Source organism: Rosa rugosa, chromosome 1, assembly GCF_958449725.1.
Source record: "Rosa rugosa chromosome 1, drRosRugo1.1, whole genome shotgun sequence".
In the NCBI taxonomy this organism is placed as follows: domain Eukaryota; kingdom Viridiplantae; phylum Streptophyta; class Magnoliopsida; order Rosales; family Rosaceae; genus Rosa; species Rosa rugosa.
Window position 1 is genome coordinate 14987922 of NC_084820.1, and position 22841 is coordinate 15010762.

General features: G+C 41.7%; 2 protein-coding genes and 1 pseudogene across 3 annotated transcripts; 1 reads left to right on the plus strand and 2 right to left on the minus strand.

The window, feature by feature from the left end:
* The first annotated feature begins 3220 nt into the window (after positions 1-3220).
* On the plus strand, positions 3221-6761 carry LOC133720385 (peptidyl-prolyl cis-trans isomerase CYP40-like). Its single transcript, XM_062146644.1, has 10 exons — positions 3221-3587; positions 3675-4181; positions 4295-4382; positions 4458-4510; positions 5336-5440; positions 5521-5596; positions 5912-5949; positions 6049-6118; positions 6216-6317; positions 6563-6761. Exons 1-8 carry the CDS (start codon positions 3417-3419, stop codon positions 6103-6105), a joined length of 1095 nt encoding a protein of 364 aa, XP_062002628.1. The 5' UTR covers positions 3221-3416; the 3' UTR covers positions 6106-6118; positions 6216-6317; positions 6563-6761.
* Positions 6762-9834: 3073 nt separating this feature from the next.
* Positions 9835-12242, minus strand: LOC133727347 (patatin-like protein 2; annotated as a pseudogene).
* A 6769-nt stretch (positions 12243-19011) lies between these two features.
* LOC133727348 (patatin-like protein 2) lies at positions 19012-21492 on the minus strand. Of its 2 annotated transcripts, none has more exons than XM_062154939.1 (6): positions 21160-21490; positions 20898-21079; positions 20478-20673; positions 20198-20359; positions 19720-20007; positions 19012-19460 (listed from the first exon to the last, which is right to left on the minus strand). In XM_062154939.1, exons 1-6 carry the CDS (start codon positions 21271-21273, stop codon positions 19236-19238), a joined length of 1167 nt encoding a protein of 388 aa, XP_062010923.1. In that variant the 5' UTR covers positions 21274-21490; the 3' UTR covers positions 19012-19235. The 2 variants fall into 2 exon arrangements, with proteins under 2 accessions (XP_062010923.1, XP_062010924.1); XM_062154940.1 differs by having other exon boundaries at positions 19325-19460; positions 19665-20007; positions 21160-21492.
* Between the last annotated feature and the right edge of the window lie 1349 nt (positions 21493-22841).

A 22841-nucleotide genomic window follows, 5' to 3' on the forward strand; every position in this document is an offset into this window, starting at 1 on the left:
AACCTTATAGCAAACGCGCTCCGTGGTTTAGAGCCACTTGATTTGGGTAACTGAAGTCCATCAGGAACCTTCATGTATATTTTTGTATCTAGATTCCCATATAGATACGCAGTAACCACATCCATAAGCTGCATGTTCAGTTTTTCAGAAACTACCAAACTAACAAGGTAGCGGAACGTAATAACGTCCATTACGGGAGAATAAGTCTCTTCGTAGTCGATTCCACGGCGTTGTGAGAAGCCTTGCGCCACAAGGTGAGCTTTGTATCTTACAATCTCGTTTCTCTCATTACTCTTTCTAACGAATACGCACTTATGACCAACTGGTTTGGTGTTGGGCAATATTGGCACAACCTTTCCAAATACCTTTCTTTTTTCTAGAGAATCAAGTTCTGCCTGGATCGCATCTTTCCATTTTGGCCCATCAGCTCTACGTTGGCATTCATCAACGGAGCGTGGTTCGATGTCATCGGTCTCAATAATCTCACGCGCTATGGAATACGCGAATACATCATCAACGATGATGGAGCTTCTTTCCCACGTCCCATGTACACTAGTGTAATTTACAGAGATCTCTGCGTTCTCAGGAATAGGTTCTGACATTGAGGCGTCCCCCAATGATGCCTCTTGGACATAACCATAATCCGGAACATTCTCATGAGACGGATTTTGAGTATCGATGATCAAAGGATTTGTTTGTGCCTCATTCGCTCTCTTTCTAGGGCAAGTATCCTTCGAACCAATTGGTCTACCGCACTTCCTTGCGGGACCTGCGGCCATAGACGCCACATCACTGCCATCCTGAGCAGTGGTGCCATCTCCTGGTGTCATAGGGGTGGCTTTACGTCCAGTATTCGGGACGTCAATCCTTGCAGGTACATTTGCAGCAGGTGTGTGTGATCTCGTCACTTTGGCAACATCAGAAAACGCATCAGGCAGAGTATCTGCTACGTTCTGGAGCTCGATTATTTGTCGCACTTCAAGTTCGAACTGTGCGGTACGGGGATCGAGATGAGACATAGTGGGGACAGACCACGACAATTCCTGTCGTTCCTGTTGAGCATTTGTGTTCTTATCTCCCTCTAACGATGGGAAGACTGTCTCATCAAAGTGACAATTCGCAAATCTAGCGGTAAAGAGATCGCCTGTCAAGGGTTCAAGATAGCAGATGATGGTTGGAGATTCATAGCCAACATAGATGCCCATTCGTTGTTGTGGACCCATCTTAGTACGCTGTGGCGGCGTAACAGGCACATAAATGGCACACCCAAAAATGCGTAAGTGCGAGATATCAAGCTCGTACCCAGTCACTAGCTGTAACGCAGAATAAGATTGGGTGGCAGTGGGTCATAGACGAATTAGCGTCACTACATGCAATATTGCATATCCCCAAGCAGAAACATGGAGACTGGTGCGCATAACCAATGTTCGTGCTATCATTTGTAGTCGTTTGATAGCGGCTTCCGCGAGACCATTTTGGGTATGAAAATGGGGAACTGGATGCTCTACATCAATCCCCAGTGACATGGAATAGTCATCGAACGTTTTCGATGTAAACTCCCCCGCATTGTCAAGTCGAATTGACTTAATAGGATGGTTAAGGTAGTGAGCCCGTAGATGGATAATCTGGGCGAGGAGTTTAGCATAAGCAGCATTTCGAGTGGACAACAGCGCGACATGTGACCAGCGTGTCGACGCATCAACCAATACCATAAAGTATTTAAAAGGTCCGCATGATGGTTGAATTGGTCCACAGATATCCCCTTGGATTCTCTGTAAGAACATAATGAGTATTTTAGGATCATTTGCGTAGGACAGTCTCGGTCCTGATTTTCCAAAAGAACAGGCTCTGCAAAATGAGCGAGGGGCCTTAGAAGCAACCAATGAGGATCTTGGTTGGGCCTGAGCGTCTGTAGCGCTATTAGAAGCAAAATGTGTGACTACATCACCCATCATGGCGTTGGAATCATGGAAAGTGACATCCATGGCGTCTTGGCCATGGGAAGAAGTATCCATGGCGTCATATATCCAAGGGAAAAAAGAAGAAGAATAAGAAGAAGAAGAAGCAGCCATAACAACGTCATTTTAAAGGACAAGTTGATAAGCTTGAAAACTGTTCTGGTCGTCTTCTTCCTTTTGCAGCTTAGCCAGCTCTGTCCTTTCACAGCCAATTTACATGCCTAGACGCCGATTCCAGCTCGTTCAACAACTCGGGCCCAGAAAACTCCGCCGACGACGGGACCATAACCTTCTCCGCCGATTCCACCTCCGGCCTTGCATTTTCCAGTCACTCAGCTCCGGCGACCGGAAAAGATGCTCTTTGGTCTGCCGGTGGTAGTTGACGATCGAGGAACAAAGCCCTCACCATCCTCTCTCTCTTCTTCCGCTTCGACGCCTTCACAAAACTTGCTCTGAATTGCGACCGTCGATCCACCAACATCGGCGACGATCAATGGCGCCGGATCTGCACCTTCACCGAGAATCACCTCCATCGACGTCATCGTCGTCCTCGTCTCGCCGCCGGCCATCCAGACCAGAGAACGAAGTTGAAGGTTGTGCACTGGTTCAGAGCGTGAGTGAGAGAGAGAGAGAGAGAGAGAGAGAGAGAGAGAGTCTGTGTCGTGACCGGAGAGAGAGTCTGCGTGAGAAAGAGAGAGAGAGGAGAGAAGTGATGTGGTTGTAATTCATTAATTAGACTGAGGGTAAAATTATTATTTCAATTCAAATTGGATTAGTAGGAATACAAATCTGTTGTTGGGGTAAGTTGGATAACTTTGGCTCATTTTAGGACTTTTGGTCAAGGACCCAAAAAAAAACGTTAATATGGTCATCCCCCTAATTGTAATCAAAATCCCCATCTTGTTCCACCAATGAAAATTCATGATTTGAACAACCATACTTAAAGCCTGGGCCTCCACTACTCTTTTTCTGCACACTCTGAATCATCAAACACTGCAGAAATAGTGTCTTGCCCTGCTCTGTTTCTAACTTTCTATCTCCTCTCTCTCTCTCTTCTTACTGGACCAAAAACTCGTCCCACCTCAATATAAACCAAACTAGCGCAATTGGACAGAAACCCACCTCTACCACCTGGCGACAATCCAACTCTAGGAATCAGCGTCCCCTCCCGTACACCCGCGCCGCACCCTAACCCAACCCCCGTCATCGGGGCGAGTAGTATAAAAACACCGCGGACTTTAGCAGCCAGACAGAGACAGAGACAGAGACAGAGACATTCGGCACGCCTCTCTCTGCCTACTCGAGCCAACCCACCCGGGTCCGAGTCGCACTGAGACTGAGGCTCAGACCCAGAATCCAGACCCACCCAGTTCAAATTTTTATAAAAAGCGGGATTAGGGTTTTACTTTCTCTCCCCCACAATTTTCAGTCTCTCTACTGGTTTCGAAAACAGAGAAGATGGTGAGACCAAGATGTTACCTTGACATAACCCTAGGAGGAGAACCGGAAGGAAGAATCGTCATCGAGCTCTACAACGACGTCGTTCCGAAAACCGCGGAGAATTTCAGAGCGCTGTGCACCGGTGAGAAGGGCGTTGCTCCCAGCACCGGCGTCCCTCTTCATTTCAAGGTGGGCGGGCTCTTTGAGGTTTAATTTTTAAAATTTTTCGAATTTGGTTTTTTTTTTCCAATTTAATTTTGCAATTTGGTGTTGTAGGGGGTTGGTTTCCACCGCATTATCAAAGGGTTTATGATACAAGGGGGAGACATTTCAGCTGGGAATGGGAGTGGGGGAGAGTCGATTTACGGCTCGAAATTCGAGGATGAGAATTTTGAGATTAAGCATGAGAGGAAGGGGATGGTGTCCATGGCGAATACTGGGCCGGATAGTAATGGCTCACAGTTCTTTATTACCACTACTCGGACTCCCCATCTGGATGGGAAGCATGTTGTGTTTGGGAGGGTGATTAAGGGAATGGGGGTGGCCAGGTCCATTGAGCATGTGAGTACTAAAGATGATGGGGAGCATTTTCCCACTCAGGAGGTTTTGATTGCGGATTGTGGGGAACTTGCTGAGGGGGCTGATGATGGGGTGTGTAATTTTTTTAAGGATGGGGATGTTTATCCTGATTGGCCCGTTGATCTTGATGCGAAACATGAGGAGATATCTTGGTGGGTTAGTGCTGTGAATGTGATTAAGGCACTTGGAAATGAGCAGTTCAAGGTATATTGTTTCGCGGATTTGCTGGGATGGTTTTGTTCTTTTAAGTTTGTGGTACTTTTTGTTCAGTCACACTGGTATGATATATAATCTGTTTGTGTCCGACCCTTTTACAGAAGCAAGACTATAAGATGGCGCTGAGAAAGTATCGCAAGGCTTTGCGATACTTGGATCTGTGCTGGGAGTTGGAAGATATCAATGAAGGTGAGCCATTTGCCTTTTTCCTTAGAGTATCACGTACTTTCAGTGTCTGATGACTTTGTGTTTGTGATTGTACAGAGAACAGCTCCTCTCTGCGGCAGACAAAGTCTCAGATATTTACTAATAGCTCAGTAAGATACCTTCTTGAAGCTAAAATAAGTGTACTTTTGACGAGTAACTAATAAGATGTACTCTGCTTTGCATTTGTAGTGTTCTTAGTTTTGCAACTTCAAGCAATGCAATTCATTGTTTTGTTTTCTTTTTAGAGTAATTTGATATCTTTATAGTTGGTAAAGGGTCTTTGGTGTGAAACCATTCTGTGGGAGGTCTTATTTACTATTTTTCCTAGGAACCCTTTAGCTGCTGGTCACTACTGAAGGTTTTCAAGCTGGAGGCCTGTCTGTTTAATTAATCACTTTGAGTTCTGAAGTGATCTTTAAGATTTAGTTATAGCTGACATTAGGGGCATGCTTAATATATTAAGCAGAAGTTCGCTTGAGGCTGCGTTTTGATATCTTTTGAATCTTGGACTGCATATTGAGTAAACACAAAGGTGGTGACTTTCTTAGCTCACAGTTCTTCTCTATTAGAATGGAATTCCACCTTCTTCCAGTGTCATGGGAACTACATGCAGAAGTATAGTTGAATGACATGATATCTGGGGGTCCTAATGAAATGACTACTGGTGTACCACACCACCACCTCAACCTTGTTGCATGTTCTATTATAACTCTTGTATATCAAGTGATGACGTTAATGACAACCTTTGAAGTCACCCTTGTAGTAGATAAGGTGTAGAAGTCTTGGGTGTGATGAGTGGCTAACTACAAATATAATTGTAATAGGTGTTTTTAGCTGTTAATACTTTCTGAAGATTAACTTGGTAGTGTTCGGAAGCTTAAAGTAGACACATATCCCTATTTCTAATTGATTAACTCATGAATTTATGTTTTCAGGCTTGTAGATTGAAATTAGGAGACCTAGAAGGAGCATTGTTGGATACAGACTTTGCATTGCGTGATTGGGAGGACAATGTGAAGGCGTTGTTTCGCCAAGGCCAGGTAAAATAATCTTCAATTGATTTAATAATGCTCGCTTGGCTGTTTATCATCTAACTCTTTTTGCATCTTGCTGGATGCAGACATATATGGCACTAAATGACATCGACTCTGCGGTTGAAAGCTTCAAGAAGGCACTGGAATTGGAACCAAATGATGGTCAGTAGCGCTAGATATTTTACATAACTCCCAGACCTATTAAAGAATTTCTCATAGAAGTTACCCCAAATAAGTTAGGAATCCTATGTAATCCTTCAAATCTTTTATTATGTTTCTTCTGAAGTTAGTTAAACTTAAGTAGCGCAAGTTTCCCAATATCAAACCAATGTAGTGGGAAGTGATTTCAGGACCAGGTTGCCAGTTTTTTTTATTGAATAGGTTAATTTATTAAAACTTGGTGTGTTTATAGTTGATGACTAGAAGTCAGCTTAGCAGTGATAAATTCCTGTCCTCTTATCGTGTTTCTTATTGCAGGGGGAATTAAGAAAGAGCTTCTGGTTGCTAAAAAGAAGGTGAGGGAGCTTCATGTGTTTTTAGATTTACTCTCCTGAGTCCTGACAGTTGGTATTTTCTCCCAGTGAGTGATTTGAAGGTTGAGCATTTTTTTACAGGTAGCTGATAGGAGTGAGAGAGAAAAGAGAGCATATTCTCGAATGTTTAACCAATGATGGCAGTCACAAGGTGAGTTTCGTTTTTATGTTCTTATTTTCATTAGTACTGCTATGTGACTATCAAAATTCTGGGGCTGACTGTTTGTTCCTGACTTCATGCTATGTAGAGGCTGCACATGTATGGATGGACTTTGATTCCTTTTGCACTTGCTAAATTACATAGTCAACTGGTTCCTTCTGCAGTCTTAATCGGCACTATGAAATACCAGGTATCAATATGTGTGTCCTGTTATTAGATTATCTATGGCCGGACTTTTGTATGTAGGTCTTTATTGTTGGTCAGGGATATTCATATAAAATATCTTTGTTCTTATCATAACTAATTTATCATTGTTAATTACATCACTCTGATCATATGTTGGTCTTTATAGTTAAGATAGTGATATCATGCCGTATGTTATAATATATGTAAATATCTATTTTTGACGTTTGATGGAGTTCGTTCTATTTTCAGGCTTTGTAGGAAGTGCAAGGAAACAATCAGAAGACTTGAGGGGAAATATCAGAAACACTCAAGCTTCAATCAAATTTTGTTCAAGTACTTTGACCTTTTCTTAGACTAGTCTGTAGCACTTAAATGCAGTTTAAAACTGAATTTCTACTTTCTGAATTTATATTAAACTATTTAAACAGTTTTCTTATTTTCCGGAAAATTCTTATTTGTTGCAGAACGGATAGCTTATTTGTTGCAAAACGGATAGTTTCCTTTTTGCAGCCAGCTTCTTAGTATTTCCCTTCTTCTGTCCGACTTGGCCTAGCTATTACCTTGTTCTGAACTCTGGTTAGCATATTCTGTCTGGTGTTCACTTGGCCTACCACCCCAATTCTAGGATCTGGTGTTTGCTATTACCTTGTTCTGAACTGTGTTCATCTCCGTTATCTTCTATAATTTCCTTACTCTTGATCTTCTCTGAGAATACATTCACAAAAGTGTTGATTTGGCTTGCCTCATCGCGACTTCGTTTGGTGGAAGGCAGAACACGCCAGACTGAAAAAGAATTTCAATTTTCAGCCTTTTCTGTTTAGGTTGGGTGGTACTCCCATTTATGAACACTTCCTTTCCAATTCATATACCTCCGAGGATAAGTTGATGGGTTTGTAGAATCTCCTCAGACGCAGGACTATTCGTTCTTCATCTGCCCCATATAATCCAAAATGTGATTAATTTCATTAATGATTAGTGCCTTGAGTTGTTTCCCTTTGGTCTCGATGCATGTGTTGGTTACCATCGAAAAAAAATGCATGTGCTGGTTGTCTTGAGCTGTAATTCAAGCTTCTAGAGCATGCAAGGCTGGGTGTCCGCCTCTCATGCGGTCGTTGAGAGGCTTGGAGTCGATGACTCTGGTGCGGCTGATACCCAAGATTTTGGAGTCGATGTCCCAAGTGAGGACGAATCATTTCCGATTTTCCGTACCAAAAGAAAAGGATAGAAATAAACAATCTTCATGAGCAGTTGTAAAGTGTTTCAGAGTGATTTGCTCAAATCAAGAAGCTTGTTGGTGTATTTGGAAGTTTTGTCGTCCCTACACAACAAACGTCGGTGTATCTGAAATTCTTTATCTCCTCAACTGGGAGGTACCCAATACCTGTGAAGACTCCCTTTATAACTTCCAGGTGAAACATTTGGTAACCAAATTCATCTTCAATTCAGTATTGAGGGAAACTTGAGGAAGGAGCAAAGTAAGTTCCCCTTGCTGCGCACTTGCTGTCAGCAATGTTGGAATATTTAGACTTAGACCGTGATCCTCCTGTCTGATTAAGTGAGAGTTAGCTTGTTTCTTTTGCATTCTTTGTTTTTGATTGTCCGTATTCAAGTACAGTCCATATTTTTGTGCATGTAACAAAGAATTACCACTGTTCCCCTACAGGGATATTTTTCTTGCATTCACGGTTAAATAATGAGCAGAGGAATTAGTATAACTACTACTAAACAAGTACGTGTGCAGGCATTCACAATCCTTTGGCATAGATATGGTGCACTAGTACTTAATCATTAGCCTGGCTAAGTACTTCGGCTTGTTAGCTTCCCTCCTTCCCTGACCTTGTTGTTTTGATTGTTTCCGATTGAGTATAAGATTGTCTTTGTTAGAAAATGTTGGCATCTTCGCAGGACTTGTTCTGTTTCATAGGAAGGGCAAGAAAACAAGCCCAATTTATTTTAGGGAGAAAATCAGAATATTCGAGTTTCAATCAAATTTTGTTCTGAAGTGCATTCATCACTATAGTACTTTATTCTTGTTCACAACTGGATTTCTACTTTCCGAATTCGTATGAAATCATCTGAACAGTTTTCTTATGCTTCTTAATTTTTGGGTCTGAGGCAAACACCTCCAAAAAAGAGTTTTATTTGTTGCAAATAAGATGGTTTCACTTTTGCAGCCAGCTTCATGTAGTTCTCACGCCTTATTCTCCGCTGTTGTCTTGGATGTCTTGGAGTTGGCTTTGGTAATACTCTTCCCTGATTCTCCGTTGTGATCATTTGGCCTTCGCTCTCAATTCTCGGGGTCTGCCCACCTCCATTATATTCTTCTTCTTTGATTTCTCCTACTCTTAATGTTAGCTGAGAGTACAATTCGTTCAGTTTTGCCGAAGCTTTGTCTCGGCTTGCCTCAGCTGTAAGCTTCTGTTCTGTACAAACCACAATACGCCAGTCTGAAAGAGAGTTTTCGTCTTGAGCTCTTTTCATCAAGCCAGGGTACTCTTCGTGGCTGATGTTGACTGTAGAATTATCCATTTCTGAATAGTTCATGTACTGAAGAGCTTCTGCTGCTGATGCGGCAATAGCATCCTTTTCGATTCTTACAGCTCGAAGTGTAAGATGCAGCGTTCGTAGAGTCTGTCTCCTCAGCCGCATGTCTTGTGTCATTCTTGCTATTGCTTTCCGTTCTTCATCTGTCTCCAAGTTGATGCTTACAATCTCTCGACGTGTTTGATCCAAAGCCTGATTTGTTTCATCGATCATGTTTCTCGCCTTTAGTTCGTCCTCCTTTTTGGCCTTGATGGATGCATGGGTTGCATCGAGCTGTGATTTCAGCTCGGATATCATAGTAGTATTGGGCGTGGCACACTGGTTTTCAGCTCTTGCAAGGCCAGATTTCAGCATTTCAAGCTCGTCGATGAGAGGCTTGGAGTCTAGCCATAGCTGCATGGTGCTCTCTCTAGCTTTCTTGAGCTCTGCCTTGGTTTTGATCAGTTCTGCCATCTTAGACCCCAATGGCTTGTCTTGGCTTTCGTCCCACTTGCTCGGTTTGTACTTCAAGTGGGGTGATCTTGACTCATCATATGATGACTCCATTCAATTTTTTCTTTGCATTAATGGAGTTCTGGGAAGTTCTGCCTTTCCTCTGCACTGATTGTCTACTTTTAAAGCATCCTCTTCATGTTTTGTTCTTTAACTAGCTTGTTGCTTGTTCTTTATTTTTTATGGCAACCTTTTTTTAGTTGATAACGTTTTGTTTGGTGAGAATTCCAACCAATCCTTACTATGGCAGACCATATTCCAAAGTGTGCTTTGTTGTTAACGAGCTGGTCACTGTATGTGCTCATGAAAGTGGTGCGGCATAATGTGCTAATAATTGGCATATCTGGTCGTCTGTCTTATATACTATGAAGCCCTCGTCATCACTTACCTACTATAAATTTGTCAATATTGATATTGACAGTGTCTATCCCAGTTCATTTTATTCATTTACTGAAGCCAGCCCTTCAGTTTGATAGGGTAGTGATTTTTGGGCTCCAAGGACAGGATCCGGAGGGAAATGGGAATTTGAACTTGAGACCTTATTCAACTAAAATTTATGATGTTATTGAACATATGAGTTTAGAAATCTAACTCAACATGAAATTGGAAAGCAATTAATCAATGAAGGTATGTGTTGCTTTTCAATTCTTTTGCCCGAGCTTCTTTCCCTCCGCGAGCCGTTTGGCAAAATCGACCAGTGCTTCTTCGTAGGTACCTTCTCCCTCAGATTCCTCGTACCTCCCAGTATCGAGATTTACCCTTGACACTGGCTTCTTCAGCAACACATTTCCGATCTCCACAAGGCTTTTCAGATTCTTCTCGGTTGCAATATCCACTGATGATTCATCTCCGCTCAGTGTGTCATCCTATAATTTTCAGAACATCAAGAAACTATTAGCCTCATGCGAGCAGCCTCAAACTTGAAAGTCAAACAACCTATCTTATGATCTCAATATGCTAAGAAGGGGCACTGGCGATTTTCCCACCCCCATTAGGAAATTCATTGGGTTTACTACTGAACAATTGATCAGGTAATCAGTATATGTTTAAACATATAATTCAGGTTGACCTTGTCTAGTAAGCACAGCGCAGTTATACATGTTATTTTGTGTGTAACTTTAGGTACCTGAATTCGTAGGTAATTGTCCTTGACATGGAGGGACTGGAAGAGAGTGGAGACATGAAAGTCAACCATATCAGAACTTGCATCCCCAAAAATGTCCAGCAAAGGTGTGCTTCCATTATTAAACATCCAATTCACCAAACCCCATTTTGATGCCTCGACTACACTGTACTTCTCCTCAAACTTGGCAGCGCCAGTGCCCAATGACAGCACTTGCAAGCGATTCGCATTTATTGGTTCTGAGTTGTTCTTCAACATCTCTCTGTTTATGTGGCTTATGGCCATCATTGTCTGTTCATTCATGGAATAAAATCCATTAGTTCCTTAATTGCAGCACTATGGTAAATTACTGAGAAATTGCAATATGTTATCAAACCGTTAATCAGATACAAAAAAATATAACAAGGACTCGTCTAAGCTCATTTTGATAATGTGACAACATAACATATTAGAATGTTTTCAAACAAAACTACTAACAGGATTATTTGCAGCAACCCCACCATCGACAAGATCAAACGTGCGGATATTTCCCTGGTCATCCTTGACTGCGAAGTAGTGTGGGGGGAAATAATATGGAGCTGCAGAAGTACTGATGCAGACATCTGAAAGCTTTGCGTTCTTCAATGAATTTTCTTTTGCCTGTACTACCATAAATTTAACCTATAACGTATTAATATGCATAACCGGCTATTTAGCTAGAAACTAGTGCATGTATTAGCAATGAATCCCAAATCATATGTGAAGAGTGAAATGTCTTACATCGATGGTTGAGAAAACCACAGGCTGAAGGTGTTTGATATCAAAACTTGGAATGACCACATTAGTTAAAGTCTGCTTGAGAGTGAGATCACCAAGGAGCCCGTTTATCTATGAGCGCAGATACATCCCATCGTATTTTGGCCCCCGCTTCATTGCATTTGTTATCGATGTGAAGAAGTTTTTCTTTTTCCGACTGCATAGATTTCAGATCAAGAAAAGTTAGTACTGCTACAGTCCCTAAAGTTGTACATTACATGTTACGCTAGTGCTTCATTTATTCAAATCTTATTGCCGAACAAATTTGGTCTCACTTATGGGATAAACATAAAGTAGGACTAATTAACTATTATGTATGATGCCATGCATAAAGTTAATTAGTAGAGTAGTTCTAGATGATCAACATACCTTTTTTGAGGGAAAATCTGGGGACAGTGTTCTAAATAAAAGTTGTTGATGTCCTTTGCTTCATAAATGGGCCGGTTGTTCTTACTGGGAGCTGTAAGCATGGTGGTGACCAATCCCCCGGTGCTAGTTCCGGCGATTATGTCAAAATAATCTGCAATTCTTGCATTTGCTCCATCCCAATCCTACCATATACCAAATTAGATCATAATTATAAGAAAATTTACATGCATATACACGAAAGATTGAGAATCAAATTGTCTACCTGAAGCTTAGATTCGAGAAAGCCGAGGATGGTGCCGGGAATTATGCCTCTCATGCCACCTCCATCAATGCTCAGAACTGTCACCATCTTTCTCTTTGCCAAACCAATGGACATTATATACCAACTCTGTTTCCAAATCAAAGACCTTGTTGATGAAATTGAATGTAGTTAAAACTCTTTAGTTTGAAATTGAACTCCAAGTCACGTTGATGTGGTATTTGATGCTGAAACCCAGCCAGATCAGTTGTGAAGTTTATAGCTAGCAGGATGGAACACAAAGAATATAATAACTTGATAAATTGACAGAGCAGTCATGGCGGCCGGCCCTCAGAAGTCTTTTTTTATCGTCGTCAACCTCATAATCAAGTCAAGACATTCCATCTAATTATGTTCCAATCTTCACTGTATTTTGTGTTGATGCTCTTTTTTCTTTATTCTTTGTTCTTTTTGCTTTTTCTTTTGTTTTGTTTAAGTAAAATAGATTCGAGAGAGAATTGTAGAGAGAGATGTGTGTATTATTATTGAGAATAGGAGCCCTATATATAGGGATTACAAAGTACTAGTTCTAATGTTACAAGGAATACCAATCCGTGTAGGATTGGGAAATCTAGAACCTTCTCTCCTATTGCTATTCCTAGTTTGATAAGGCACACTAAGTCGATTTTCCTTCAACACTCCCCCTTGTGCCGCTCAAACTTGGTGGTGACGCTTCATCCGTTGCCTCGTTAAAAACCTTGCCAGGTAACAAAAACCCTGTGGGATAAAAATAACCCTGGTCGAAGGACAAAAAGAGAACAACACGTCCTTCACTCTTCGAGATCGAACATGCAGACATCATAACTCCCCCTGATGTCGATATCTCCCCCTGATTGCTACAATCGTGGGAGTTCGGATAACTTTCTCAATCCGATGCTCTTCACATGTTTCTCGAAGGTGGATTTAGGTAACGACTTAGTGAATAAGTCCGCTACATTATCCTCTGATCGGATTTGATTCACTTCAATATTTAGAAGTGATTGTTGTTGTTGATTATAAAAGAACTTAGGCGATATATGCTTGGTGTTGTCGCCTTTGATGAAGCCTAACTTCATTTGTTCAATACAAGCTGCATTATCCTCATAAATGCATGTAGGTTCATCTGTGGTAGACTTCAAACCACAACTTCCTTGAATATGTCGAATTACAGACCTTAGCCATATACATTCACGAACGGCTTCATGTAGAGCAATAATCTCTGCATGATTCGAGGAAGTAGCAACAAGGGTCTGTTTTGTAGACCTCCAAGATATCGCAGTGCTTCCCATGGTAAAGACATAACCAGTTTGGGAGCGACCTTTGTGAGGGTCAGAGAGGTACCCTGCATCAGCAAATCCCATCAAAACATTGTTGTCGTTTTGATGGAGGGGAATAGGGTGAGGCCGGCCACCATGGGCGGCTGCGGCGCTGGAGGTGACAACATGGCCGACGGTCATGTTATGGACGGCGGCTCCATGCCTAATGGGGTCCGATCCCATTCTTCCGTCGTTCCTCGTCTCTCTGTAGGGATAAAATAGGCCCATATCAATCGTACCTCTTAGGTATCGAAAGATTGTCTTTACACCAATCCAATGGCGGCGTGTTGGCGCAGAGCTGTGTCGAGCTAACAAGTTCACTGCGAATGAGATATCCGGTCTTGTGCATTGAGCTGAGTACAATAATGCGCCTATTGCACTCAAATAGGGCACTTCGGCCTCTAATGGTTCTTCGTCCTCATCCCTTGGACGAAACGGATCTTTTCCGGGCTCAAGACTACGGCCGATCATGGGAGTACTCGCAGGCTTTGCTTTATCTTCATTAAAGCGCCTTAGAATTTTCTGATTATATGCAGACTGATGGATCAAAATCCCATCACTACGGTGCTCGAGTTCTAAACCGAGACAAAACCGTGTTTTCCCAAGATCTTTCATCTCAAATTCGGATTTCAAGTAATTAGCAGTTTCCTTTAACTCATCTAGAGTTCCAATTAGGTTCATGTCATCGACATAAACTGCTACGATTGCAAATCCGGAACTTGTTCTTTTAATGAACACGCATGGGCATATTTCATTGTTAATATATCCCTTCCCAATCAAGTAGTCACTTAGACGGTTATACCACATCCGTCCAGATTGTTTTAATCCATATAGTGAGCGTTTTAATCTTATTGAAAACGCGCTCCGTGGTTTAGAGCCACTTGATTTGGGTAATTGAAGTCCATCTGGAACCTTCATATATATCTCTGAATCTAGATCCCCATAGAGATATGCTGTAACCACATCCATAAGCTGCATGTCAAGTTTTTCGGAAACTACCAAACTGACAAGGTAGCGGAACGTTATAACGTCCATTACGGGAGAATATGTCTCCTCGTAGTCGATTCCAGGGCGTTGTGAGAAACCTTGCGCCACAAGGCGGGCTTTATATCTTACCACCTCATTTTTCTCATTACGCTTTCTAACAAAGACCCATTTATGGCCAACAGGCTTTACACTTGGGGGTGTCTGCGTTACAGGCCCAAATACCTGTCTCTTTGTTAGTGAATCCAATTCAACCTGGATCGCATCTTTCCATTTAGGCCAATCTGCTCTTCGTTGACATTCTTCAACAGAACGAGGTTCGATATCATCATATTCTATAATCCCTTTCGCAATATGATATGCAAATGCATCATCAATCGCCATAGAATTTCTATCCATCATCTCATGTACACTAGTGTAATTTATGGAGATCTCTCTATTCTCTGGAGTTGGTTCTGACATTGGAGCGTCCCCCAATGATGTCTCTTGGACATAACCATAATCCGGAATATTCTCATGAGATGGATTATTTATATCGATGATTAATGGATTATTCTGTGCCAAACTCGCTTTCTTTCTTGGGCGAGAATCCATCGAACCTATGGGCCTCCCGCGCTTCCTGGCGGGAGCCGTGGACCTAGCCATAACGTCACCATCATTGAGAGATGGGACGTTGGCGCCATGCTCATGCATTCTTGAGTTGGCGTCATGTCCTCTACTTTTAGGGACATCAATCCTTGCAGGCACGTTTGCAGCAGGTATGTGTGATCTCGTCACTTTAGCGATATCAGAAAACGCATCAGGCATCGATTCTGCTACGTTCTGAAGATCGAGAATTCTCCGCACTTCAATTTCGGACTGTGCGGTTCGGGGATCAAGATGAGACAGAGTGGGGACAGACCACGACAATTCCTGTCGTTCCTGTTGAACATTGATGTTCTTATCTCCCCCTAACGACGGGAAGACTGTCTCATCGAAGTGACAATCCGCAAATCTAGCGGTAAAGAGATCGCCTGTCAAGGGTTCTATGTAGCGGATAATCGTTGGAGAATCATATCCAACATAAATGCCTAATCATCGTTGAGGACACATTTTGGTGCGCTGTGGAGGCGCAATAGGCACATAAACTGCACACCCAAATATGCGTAAGTGTGAGACATCAGGCTCATACCCAGTAACCATCTGGGACGCAGAGAAGGGTTGAGTGGCAGTGGGCCTCAGACGAATAAGCACAGTTGCATGCAATATTGCATAGCCCCAAGCAGAAATAGGGAGATTGGTGCGCATCACCAATGCTCGAGCAACCATTTGTAGACGTTTAATGGCGGCTTCTGCGAGACCATTTTGGGTGTGAACATGAGGAACTGGATGTTCAACATCAATCCCAATGGACATGCAATATTCATCAAAAGTTTTTGATGTAAACTCCCCAGTATTGTCTAATCTTATAGACTTAATAGGATGATCAGGGTGGTGAGCCCGTAACTTAATTATTTGTGCTAGGAGTTTAGCAAATGCAGCGTTCCTTGTGGACAATAGCATAACATGTGACCAGCGTGTCGATGCATCAACCAATACCATAAAATATCGAAATGGTCCGCATGATGGTTGAATAGGTCCACAAATATCACCTTGGATTCTTTGCAAGAATGGTATATTTTCTTTAGGGTCCTTTGCATAGGATGGTCTCGATCCTAATTTTGCTAAAGAGCAGGCTTTGCAGAACGAATAATGGGCTTTAGAAATAACCAATGAGGATTTTGGTTGAACCATGAAGTCACAATTGACTTTTGAAGTAGAAATTGGAGTCAGGGGAGCAGAGGTGGCGTCAAAGCCACCCTTGAGCCGCAGGGGGATGGCGGCGCCGGCTAGTGGTGGCCGGACTTGAAGGGGGAAGGCGCCGTGAGGCGCAGGTGCTCCTCCTTGATCCAAATTTCGAGTTTTACTTCCTTTCGTTCGGAAAAAGGGATGTCCGTGTGAAGTCTTTAATATACGGATCATCATGTCACAACCTGGATGTCCCAAACGGTCGTGCCAAAGCCTATATGTGTCGGAATCCCATAAATCATTTCTCATGACATGGTTGGATTCAATGACTCAAATAGTGGTTGCATACAACCCACTAGAGCGGCACATAAGTTTCTCTAAGACTCGTTTATGTCCGTAGTCATTAGAGGTGATGCAAAGGAACTCTTGTTCATTCTCACAATGTGTTTCCACATGAAAATCATTGGCACTTACATCTTGTAAGTAATAAAGTTCGAAAAATCAATCGATACTTTATTAATAATAGCCAATGATTACATCAAAGTTTCTTGACCAAAATCTAATCCAACATAAAAATCAAACCGTAGACAAATCGTAGTCACTCAATCCGTTCGGTAATTTCAATTTGGTTGTGACCAGGTAAGGTAAGGCGAGATTTTGGTGGAGCGTTGCTCACTTTTAAAACCGTTCTCTCAGATCAAGCCTTGCCTAGACATCACAAGTACTCTTGAGTACGCCTAGAGGGAAAGAGTTAATACAATAAGTCATTTTATTGATTTAAGGCATAATTGCCATTACATAATTCTTGGAAAAATGAAAGACTATAAATAAAAATCTGCGCATTTTGTCTTCATCGCCAGATTTAAAGTCTTTGTGAACTCGAAGTCTTGATCACCATGATGCGACTACCTCCGTAGGTACATTGCAAATTCAGGTCCATTGATCAGACGTTCCATATCAGAAATAGACACCATAAAGAGGATTCTCCCTTAATTGAGGCGCATTGGCGCAATATGCATAGTCCCTAGGACTGGTGGCGTTGGAAAGTGGTGCCCATGGCCAACGTTGGCTCCATGGTTTCCAACCCTATTTCCCTCAAAATCACGCCTCCTACGGTCGTGTGATTGTCGCCTTGAGCGATTACCTTCTTGAGCATTTCGATCATATGGATCATGACGTCGATGGCGACTTTCTCTAGCCATAGGACGATGCTCTTGATAGCTATCTTGAAGCCTATCAAATTCTCTTTTCACAAGTTCATTGCCATGTCTTTCAGCAGTGGCCATAGCTTCAATAAGCTGTTGGAAACTTGTGATCCGTCTTGCATTTACATGAGTCCAGAATAAGTCAGAGGACCTCATAGCACAGGCGGGGAAGGTATTGAGGGTTTTCTCAATCAACTGGTCTTCTGTGATCATCTTTCCACAGAGACGCATCATTACTCTGATGCGGAGGGCTTCCGAATAAAATAGCATGACCGTGTCAAATTCAGAGAAGCGAAGATCTTTCCATTCTGCTTCTGTATTCGGAAGGATGGAGTCACGAACATTGCCATATCGTTCGCGAAGCGCTTGCCAAAGCTTTATAGCGCTATCCTCATTTATGAACTCAAACTGGAGGTCACTATCCATGTGACGTTTCATGAAGGCAATTGCTTTAGAATTATCTTTCTCAGTTTGAGGGTCTGGAGCTGTTTCTATAGGACAAAGCTCTTGGATTGTATGCAATAAATCTTGGGCAGTAAGATGGGTCACAATGTCAATGGCCCAGTATAAATATCTTTTGCCTGCATAATCCAATAGAACAAAATCGAGTTTGTTCGTGTATGTCATCCTGAAAGATGAAACAAGAACACGTTAGTTTCGGAGTCAATGCTTCCACGACAACTAATTATTGAGATTTCCGAGCTATGCTACCAAGAAATCGATTTCCAAGAAAATTGGATTAGACCGAAACAATGATGTTTATAAGGTCGTTAATCGATGCTTGCGAACGCTCTTAGTCCGAAGTCTTACGAACGCTCTTAGTTCGTTTATAGCGCGAATCCCCACGATTCCGCTTTCTCAAAATCGAACCCACGTTATAAGAAAGGTGGGATGAAGAAGAAGGGAGGTTTTTAAGTCCCCGAGAAAAGAAGAATAAGTATATAAATTTATGAACTTCAAAACTTACTCTTGAATACTTACTTGTATTTGGATCACGCGCGTGTCGATGCAGGCGTGATGGAGCGAAGCAATCCAAGTAGATGCGTGCAGCGAATGCGGGGCAGCAGGGGCTGCGGTGGTAGTAGTGGTGTAGGAGCAGCGAAGGCAAACTGCAGTGGCAGCAGCAGAGCTGGTCGCAGGGGCGCGCTAGCAGGTATGCGCGCGGGCTGGCAGGTATGCTGGCCGAAAGGGCTGCAGGAGCAGGCGGGGCAGCAGTAGGCGCAGGGGCGCACGCGGGGCAGGCTGCAGCGATGCTAGCACGGGCTAGGGGCTGCGGCAGTTTTTGGCGATATGAAATTCTTTTCGGGTTTTGGCTTTTTGGCTTTTTGGCTTTTGTGGTTTAGGGCTCGTGCTGATAACGTGTTTAAGTAAAATAGATTCGAGAGAGAATTGTAGAGAGAGATGTGTGTATTATTATTGAGAATAGGAGCCCTATATATAGGGATTACAAAGTACTAGTTCTAATGTTACAAGGAATACCAATCCGTGTAGGATTGGGAAATCTAGAACCTTCTCTCCTATTGCTATTCCTAGTTTGATAAGGCACACTAAGTCGATTTTCCTTCAACATGTTTGAAATTTTGGTGCAAATTAATGCTGGGAGAACATGATGAAAATGAAGCATATACTATAAATAATGAACTAGTTTACTCCAAATTAATTCGTGCAACGAACACTCTATAGATAGCTTGTACTCCTTGTAGACATTTTGCCAGATTCCTACACCATATCTTCTGACTAAAGATTTTATGGTCGACCGGGCACCGATCTAATTTCATTTTCTACTTTTTTTAATGGTGTTATCTAGCTAGCAAAGGATATGTACTAATTGAGATTCTAATATGATGCGATCGAGGTGATTGTCTAAAAGTTTAAATAGTAACATTCTCTCGGTGCACCTCATATTTTATAGTAGCGTTCTCATTTTTATTTGTTTGACCTTGAGACCTTATTCAAATAAAATTTATGATGTTATTGAACATGTGAGCTTAGAAATCTAACTCAACATGTGTTTGGAAAGCAATTAATCAATGAAGGTATGTGTTGCTTTTCAATTGGTTTGTCTGAGCTTCCTTCCCTCCGAGATCTCTATGGCAAAATGGACTAGTGCTTCTTCATAGGTGGCTTCTCCCTCACATTTCTCATACCTCCCTGTATCCATATTCACCCTTGACACTGGCTTCTTTAGCAACCCGTTTCCGATTGCCACAAGGCTTTCCAGATTCTTCTCGGTTGCAATATCCACTGATGATACTTCACCGCTCAATGTGTCATCCTATAATTTTCAGAACATCAAGAAACTATTAGCCTCATGCTAGCAGCCACAAAATTAAAAGTACTCACACAACCTATCTTATGAGCTCAATCTGTTAATAGGGCACTGGCAATTTTCCCACCCCCAGTAGGAAATTCTTTGGGTTTACTACTGAACAATTGATCAGGTAATCAGTATTTGTTTAAACATAAAATTCAGGTTAACCTTGTCTAGTAAGCAACAGCGCAGTTACACATGTTATGTCTGTGATTTTAGGTACCTGAATTCTTAGGTAATTGTCCTTGACATTGAGGGACTGGAAGAGAGTGGAGACATGAAAGTCAACCATATCAGAACTTGCATCGCCAAAAATGTCCAGCAAAGGTGTGCTCCCATTATCAAACATCCAATTCACCAAACCCCATTTTGATGCGTCGACTGCACTGTACTTCTCTGCATACTTGGCGGCACCGGTGCCCAATGACAGCACTTTCAACCGAGTCGCATCCATCAGTTCTGAGTTGTTCTTCAACATCTCTCTGTTTATGTGGCTTATGGCCATCATTGTCTGTTCATTCATGTAATACACCCATTAGATCCTTAATTCCAGCACTATGGTAAATTACCAAGAAATTGCAATATGTCCTCAAACCGATAAACTGGTACCAAAGATTAAAACAAGGACTCGTTTGAGCTCATATATATTGATAACGTGACAACATAACATGTAGATTGTATTGGCAAACAGAACTACTTACAGGATTGTTTGCAGCAACCCCACCATCGACAAGATCAAACGTGCGGATATTTCCCTGGTCATCCTTGACTTCAAAGTAGTGTGGGGGGAGATAAGATGGAGCTGCAGAGGTACTGATGCAGACATCTGAAAGCTTTGCGTTCTTCAATGAATTTTCTTTTGCCTGTACTACCATAAATTTAACCTCTAGCGTATTAATATGTATAACTGGCTACTTAGCTACAAATTAGTACATGTATTAGCAATGAATTCTAAATCATATATGAAGTGAATTGTCCTACGTCGATGGTTGTGAAAACCACAGGCTGAAGGTGTTTGATATCAAAAGTTGGAATGACCACATTGGTTAAAGTCTGCTTGAGAGTGAGGTCACCAAGCAGCCCGTTTGTCAATGAGCGCAGATACTTCCCATCGTATTTTGGCCCCGGTTTCATAACTTTCATTGCATTTGTGATCGATGTGAAGAAGTTTTTCCGACTATACAGATTTCATATCAAGAAAAATTAGTGGTACTCCTACATATATTAGTAGTGTTTCAATTAATAGGTTGTACATTACATATTAGTAGTGTTTCAATTATTCAAATCTTATTTGCTGAGCAAATTTGGTCGCAACTTATGGGATAAACAATAAGTAGGACTAATTAACTAATATATATGATGCCATAAAGTTATTAGAGTTGCTCTAGATGATCAACTGACCTTTTTTGAGGGAAAATCTGGGGACAGTGTTCTAAATAAAAGTTGTTGATGTCCTTTGCTTCATACATGGGTCGATTGTTCTTGTTGGGAGCTGTAAGCATGGTGGTGACCAACCCACAGGTGCTAGTTCCGGCGATAATGTCAAAGTAATCTGCAATTCTTGCATTTGCTCCATCCAAATCCTACCATATACCAAATTAGATATTGGTTATAAGAAAATATACATGCATATACACGAAAGATTGAGAATCAAACTGTCTACCTGAAGCTTAGATTCGAGAAAGCCGAGGATGGTGCTGGGAATTATGCCTCTAATGCCCCCTCCATCAATGCTCAGAACTGTCACCATCTTTCTCTTTGCCAAACCAATCGACATTATATGCCAACTCTGTTTCCAAATCAAAGAGCTTGTTGATGAAACTGAATGTACTTAAACTCCTTAATTTGAAAACTCCAAGTCACATAGATGTGGTATTTGATTCTGAAACCCTGCCAGATCAGTTGTGAAGTTTATAGCTAGCAGCCTAGCAGGATGGAACACAGAGAATATAATAACTTAATCAATTGAAAGTGCAGTCATGGACTCATGGCGGCCCTCATAAGTCTTTCTTTATCGTCGTCAACCTCAATAATTAATCAAGTCAAGACATTTCAACTAATTAAATTCCAATCTTCACTGTATTGTGTGTACAAGTGTACAAGTGGATGCTCTTTTTCTTTATTCTTTTTCCTCTTTCCTTTTTCGGTTTTTCTTTTGTTTGATATTTTGGTGCAAATTGATGCTGGGAGAACATGATCAATATGAAGCATATACTATAAATAATGAAATAGTTTACTCCAAATTAATTTCTGCAACGAACACTATCTATAGGTAGCTTGTAGACATTTTGCCAGATTCCTACACAATAATTTCTGACTAAAGATTTTCCGGTCGACCAGATACCGATCTGATTTCATTTTCTACTTTTTCAACGGTGTACTTATCAAAACATATGCACTAATAGGGAGTCCAAAATTGAGGTTCTTGTTTAAGTATATTGGTATTGAGAGAGATTGATGAGAGAAGTGTATTTCATTATAGAGAATAGGAGCCCTATATATAGGGATTACAAAGTGCGTAATCTAAGAGTACAAGGATTCCTTATCTAACTTGGAGTAGGAAACCTCTCCTATTACAACTATAGAACTTATCCTAGTTTGACTAGGCACACTAAGTGTCAATATCCTTCAACACTCCCCCTTGTGCCGCTCAAACTTGGTGGTGACGCTTCATCCGTTGCCTCGTTAAAAACCTTGCTCAAGTGAAAAACCCTGTGGGATAAAAATGAACTCGAGGAGGAGAAAAGAGTGCAACACGTCCTTGATCCTTCGAGACTGAGTAACTCCCCCTGATGTCGAAATCTCCCCCTGATTGCTACAATCATGGGAGTTCGGATAACCTTCTTAATCCGATACTCTTCACATGTTTCTCGAATGTGGATTTAGGTAACGACTTAGTGAATAAGTCCGCTACATTATCCTCTGATCGGATTTGATTCACTTCAATCTTTAGAAGTGATTGTTGTTGCTGATTATAAAAGAACTTAGGCGATATATGCTTGGTGTTGTCGCCCTTGATGAAACCTAACTTCATTTGTTCAATACAAGCTGCATTATCCTCATAAATGCATGTAGGTTCATCTGTGGTAGACTTCAAACCACAACTTCCTTGAATGTGTCGAATTACAGACCTTAGCCATACACATTCACGTACAGCTTCATGTAGAGCAATAATCTCTGCATGATTTGAGGAAGTAGCAACAAGGGTCTGTTTCGTAGACCTCCAAGATATCGCAGTGCTTCCCATGGTAAAGACATAACCTGTTTGGGAGCGACCTTTGTGAGGGTCAGAGAGGTACCCTGCATCAGCAAAACCCATCAAGACATCATTGTCGTTTTGATGGA

What these genes read in the sequence shown, in the direction of transcription:
- LOC133727348 (XM_062154939.1), bottom strand. Translation starts at nt 21,273, where the DNA reads ATGTCGATTGGTTTGGCAAAGAGAAAGATGGTGACAGTTCTGAGCATT. An exon ending in TGGTTTTCACAACCATCGAC is followed by an intron (nt 20,360 to 20,477) that starts GTAGGACAATTC and finishes ATGGTAGTACAG; the next exon opens with GCAAAAGAAAATTCATTGAA. An exon ending in GGGTTGCTGCAAACAATCCT is followed by an intron (nt 20,008 to 20,197) that starts GTAAGTAGTTCT and finishes ATGAATGAACAG; the next exon opens with ACAATGATGGCCATAAGCCA.
- LOC133720385 (XM_062146644.1), top strand. Translation starts at nt 3,417, where the DNA reads ATGGTGAGACCAAGATGTTACCTTGACATAACCCTAGGAGGAGAACCG. An exon ending in CGTTGTTTCGCCAAGGCCAG is followed by an intron (nt 5,441 to 5,520) that starts GTAAAATAATCT and finishes TGCTGGATGCAG; the next exon opens with ACATATATGGCACTAAATGA. An exon ending in GGAATTGGAACCAAATGATG is followed by an intron (nt 5,597 to 5,911) that starts GTCAGTAGCGCT and finishes TTCTTATTGCAG; the next exon opens with GGGGAATTAAGAAAGAGCTT.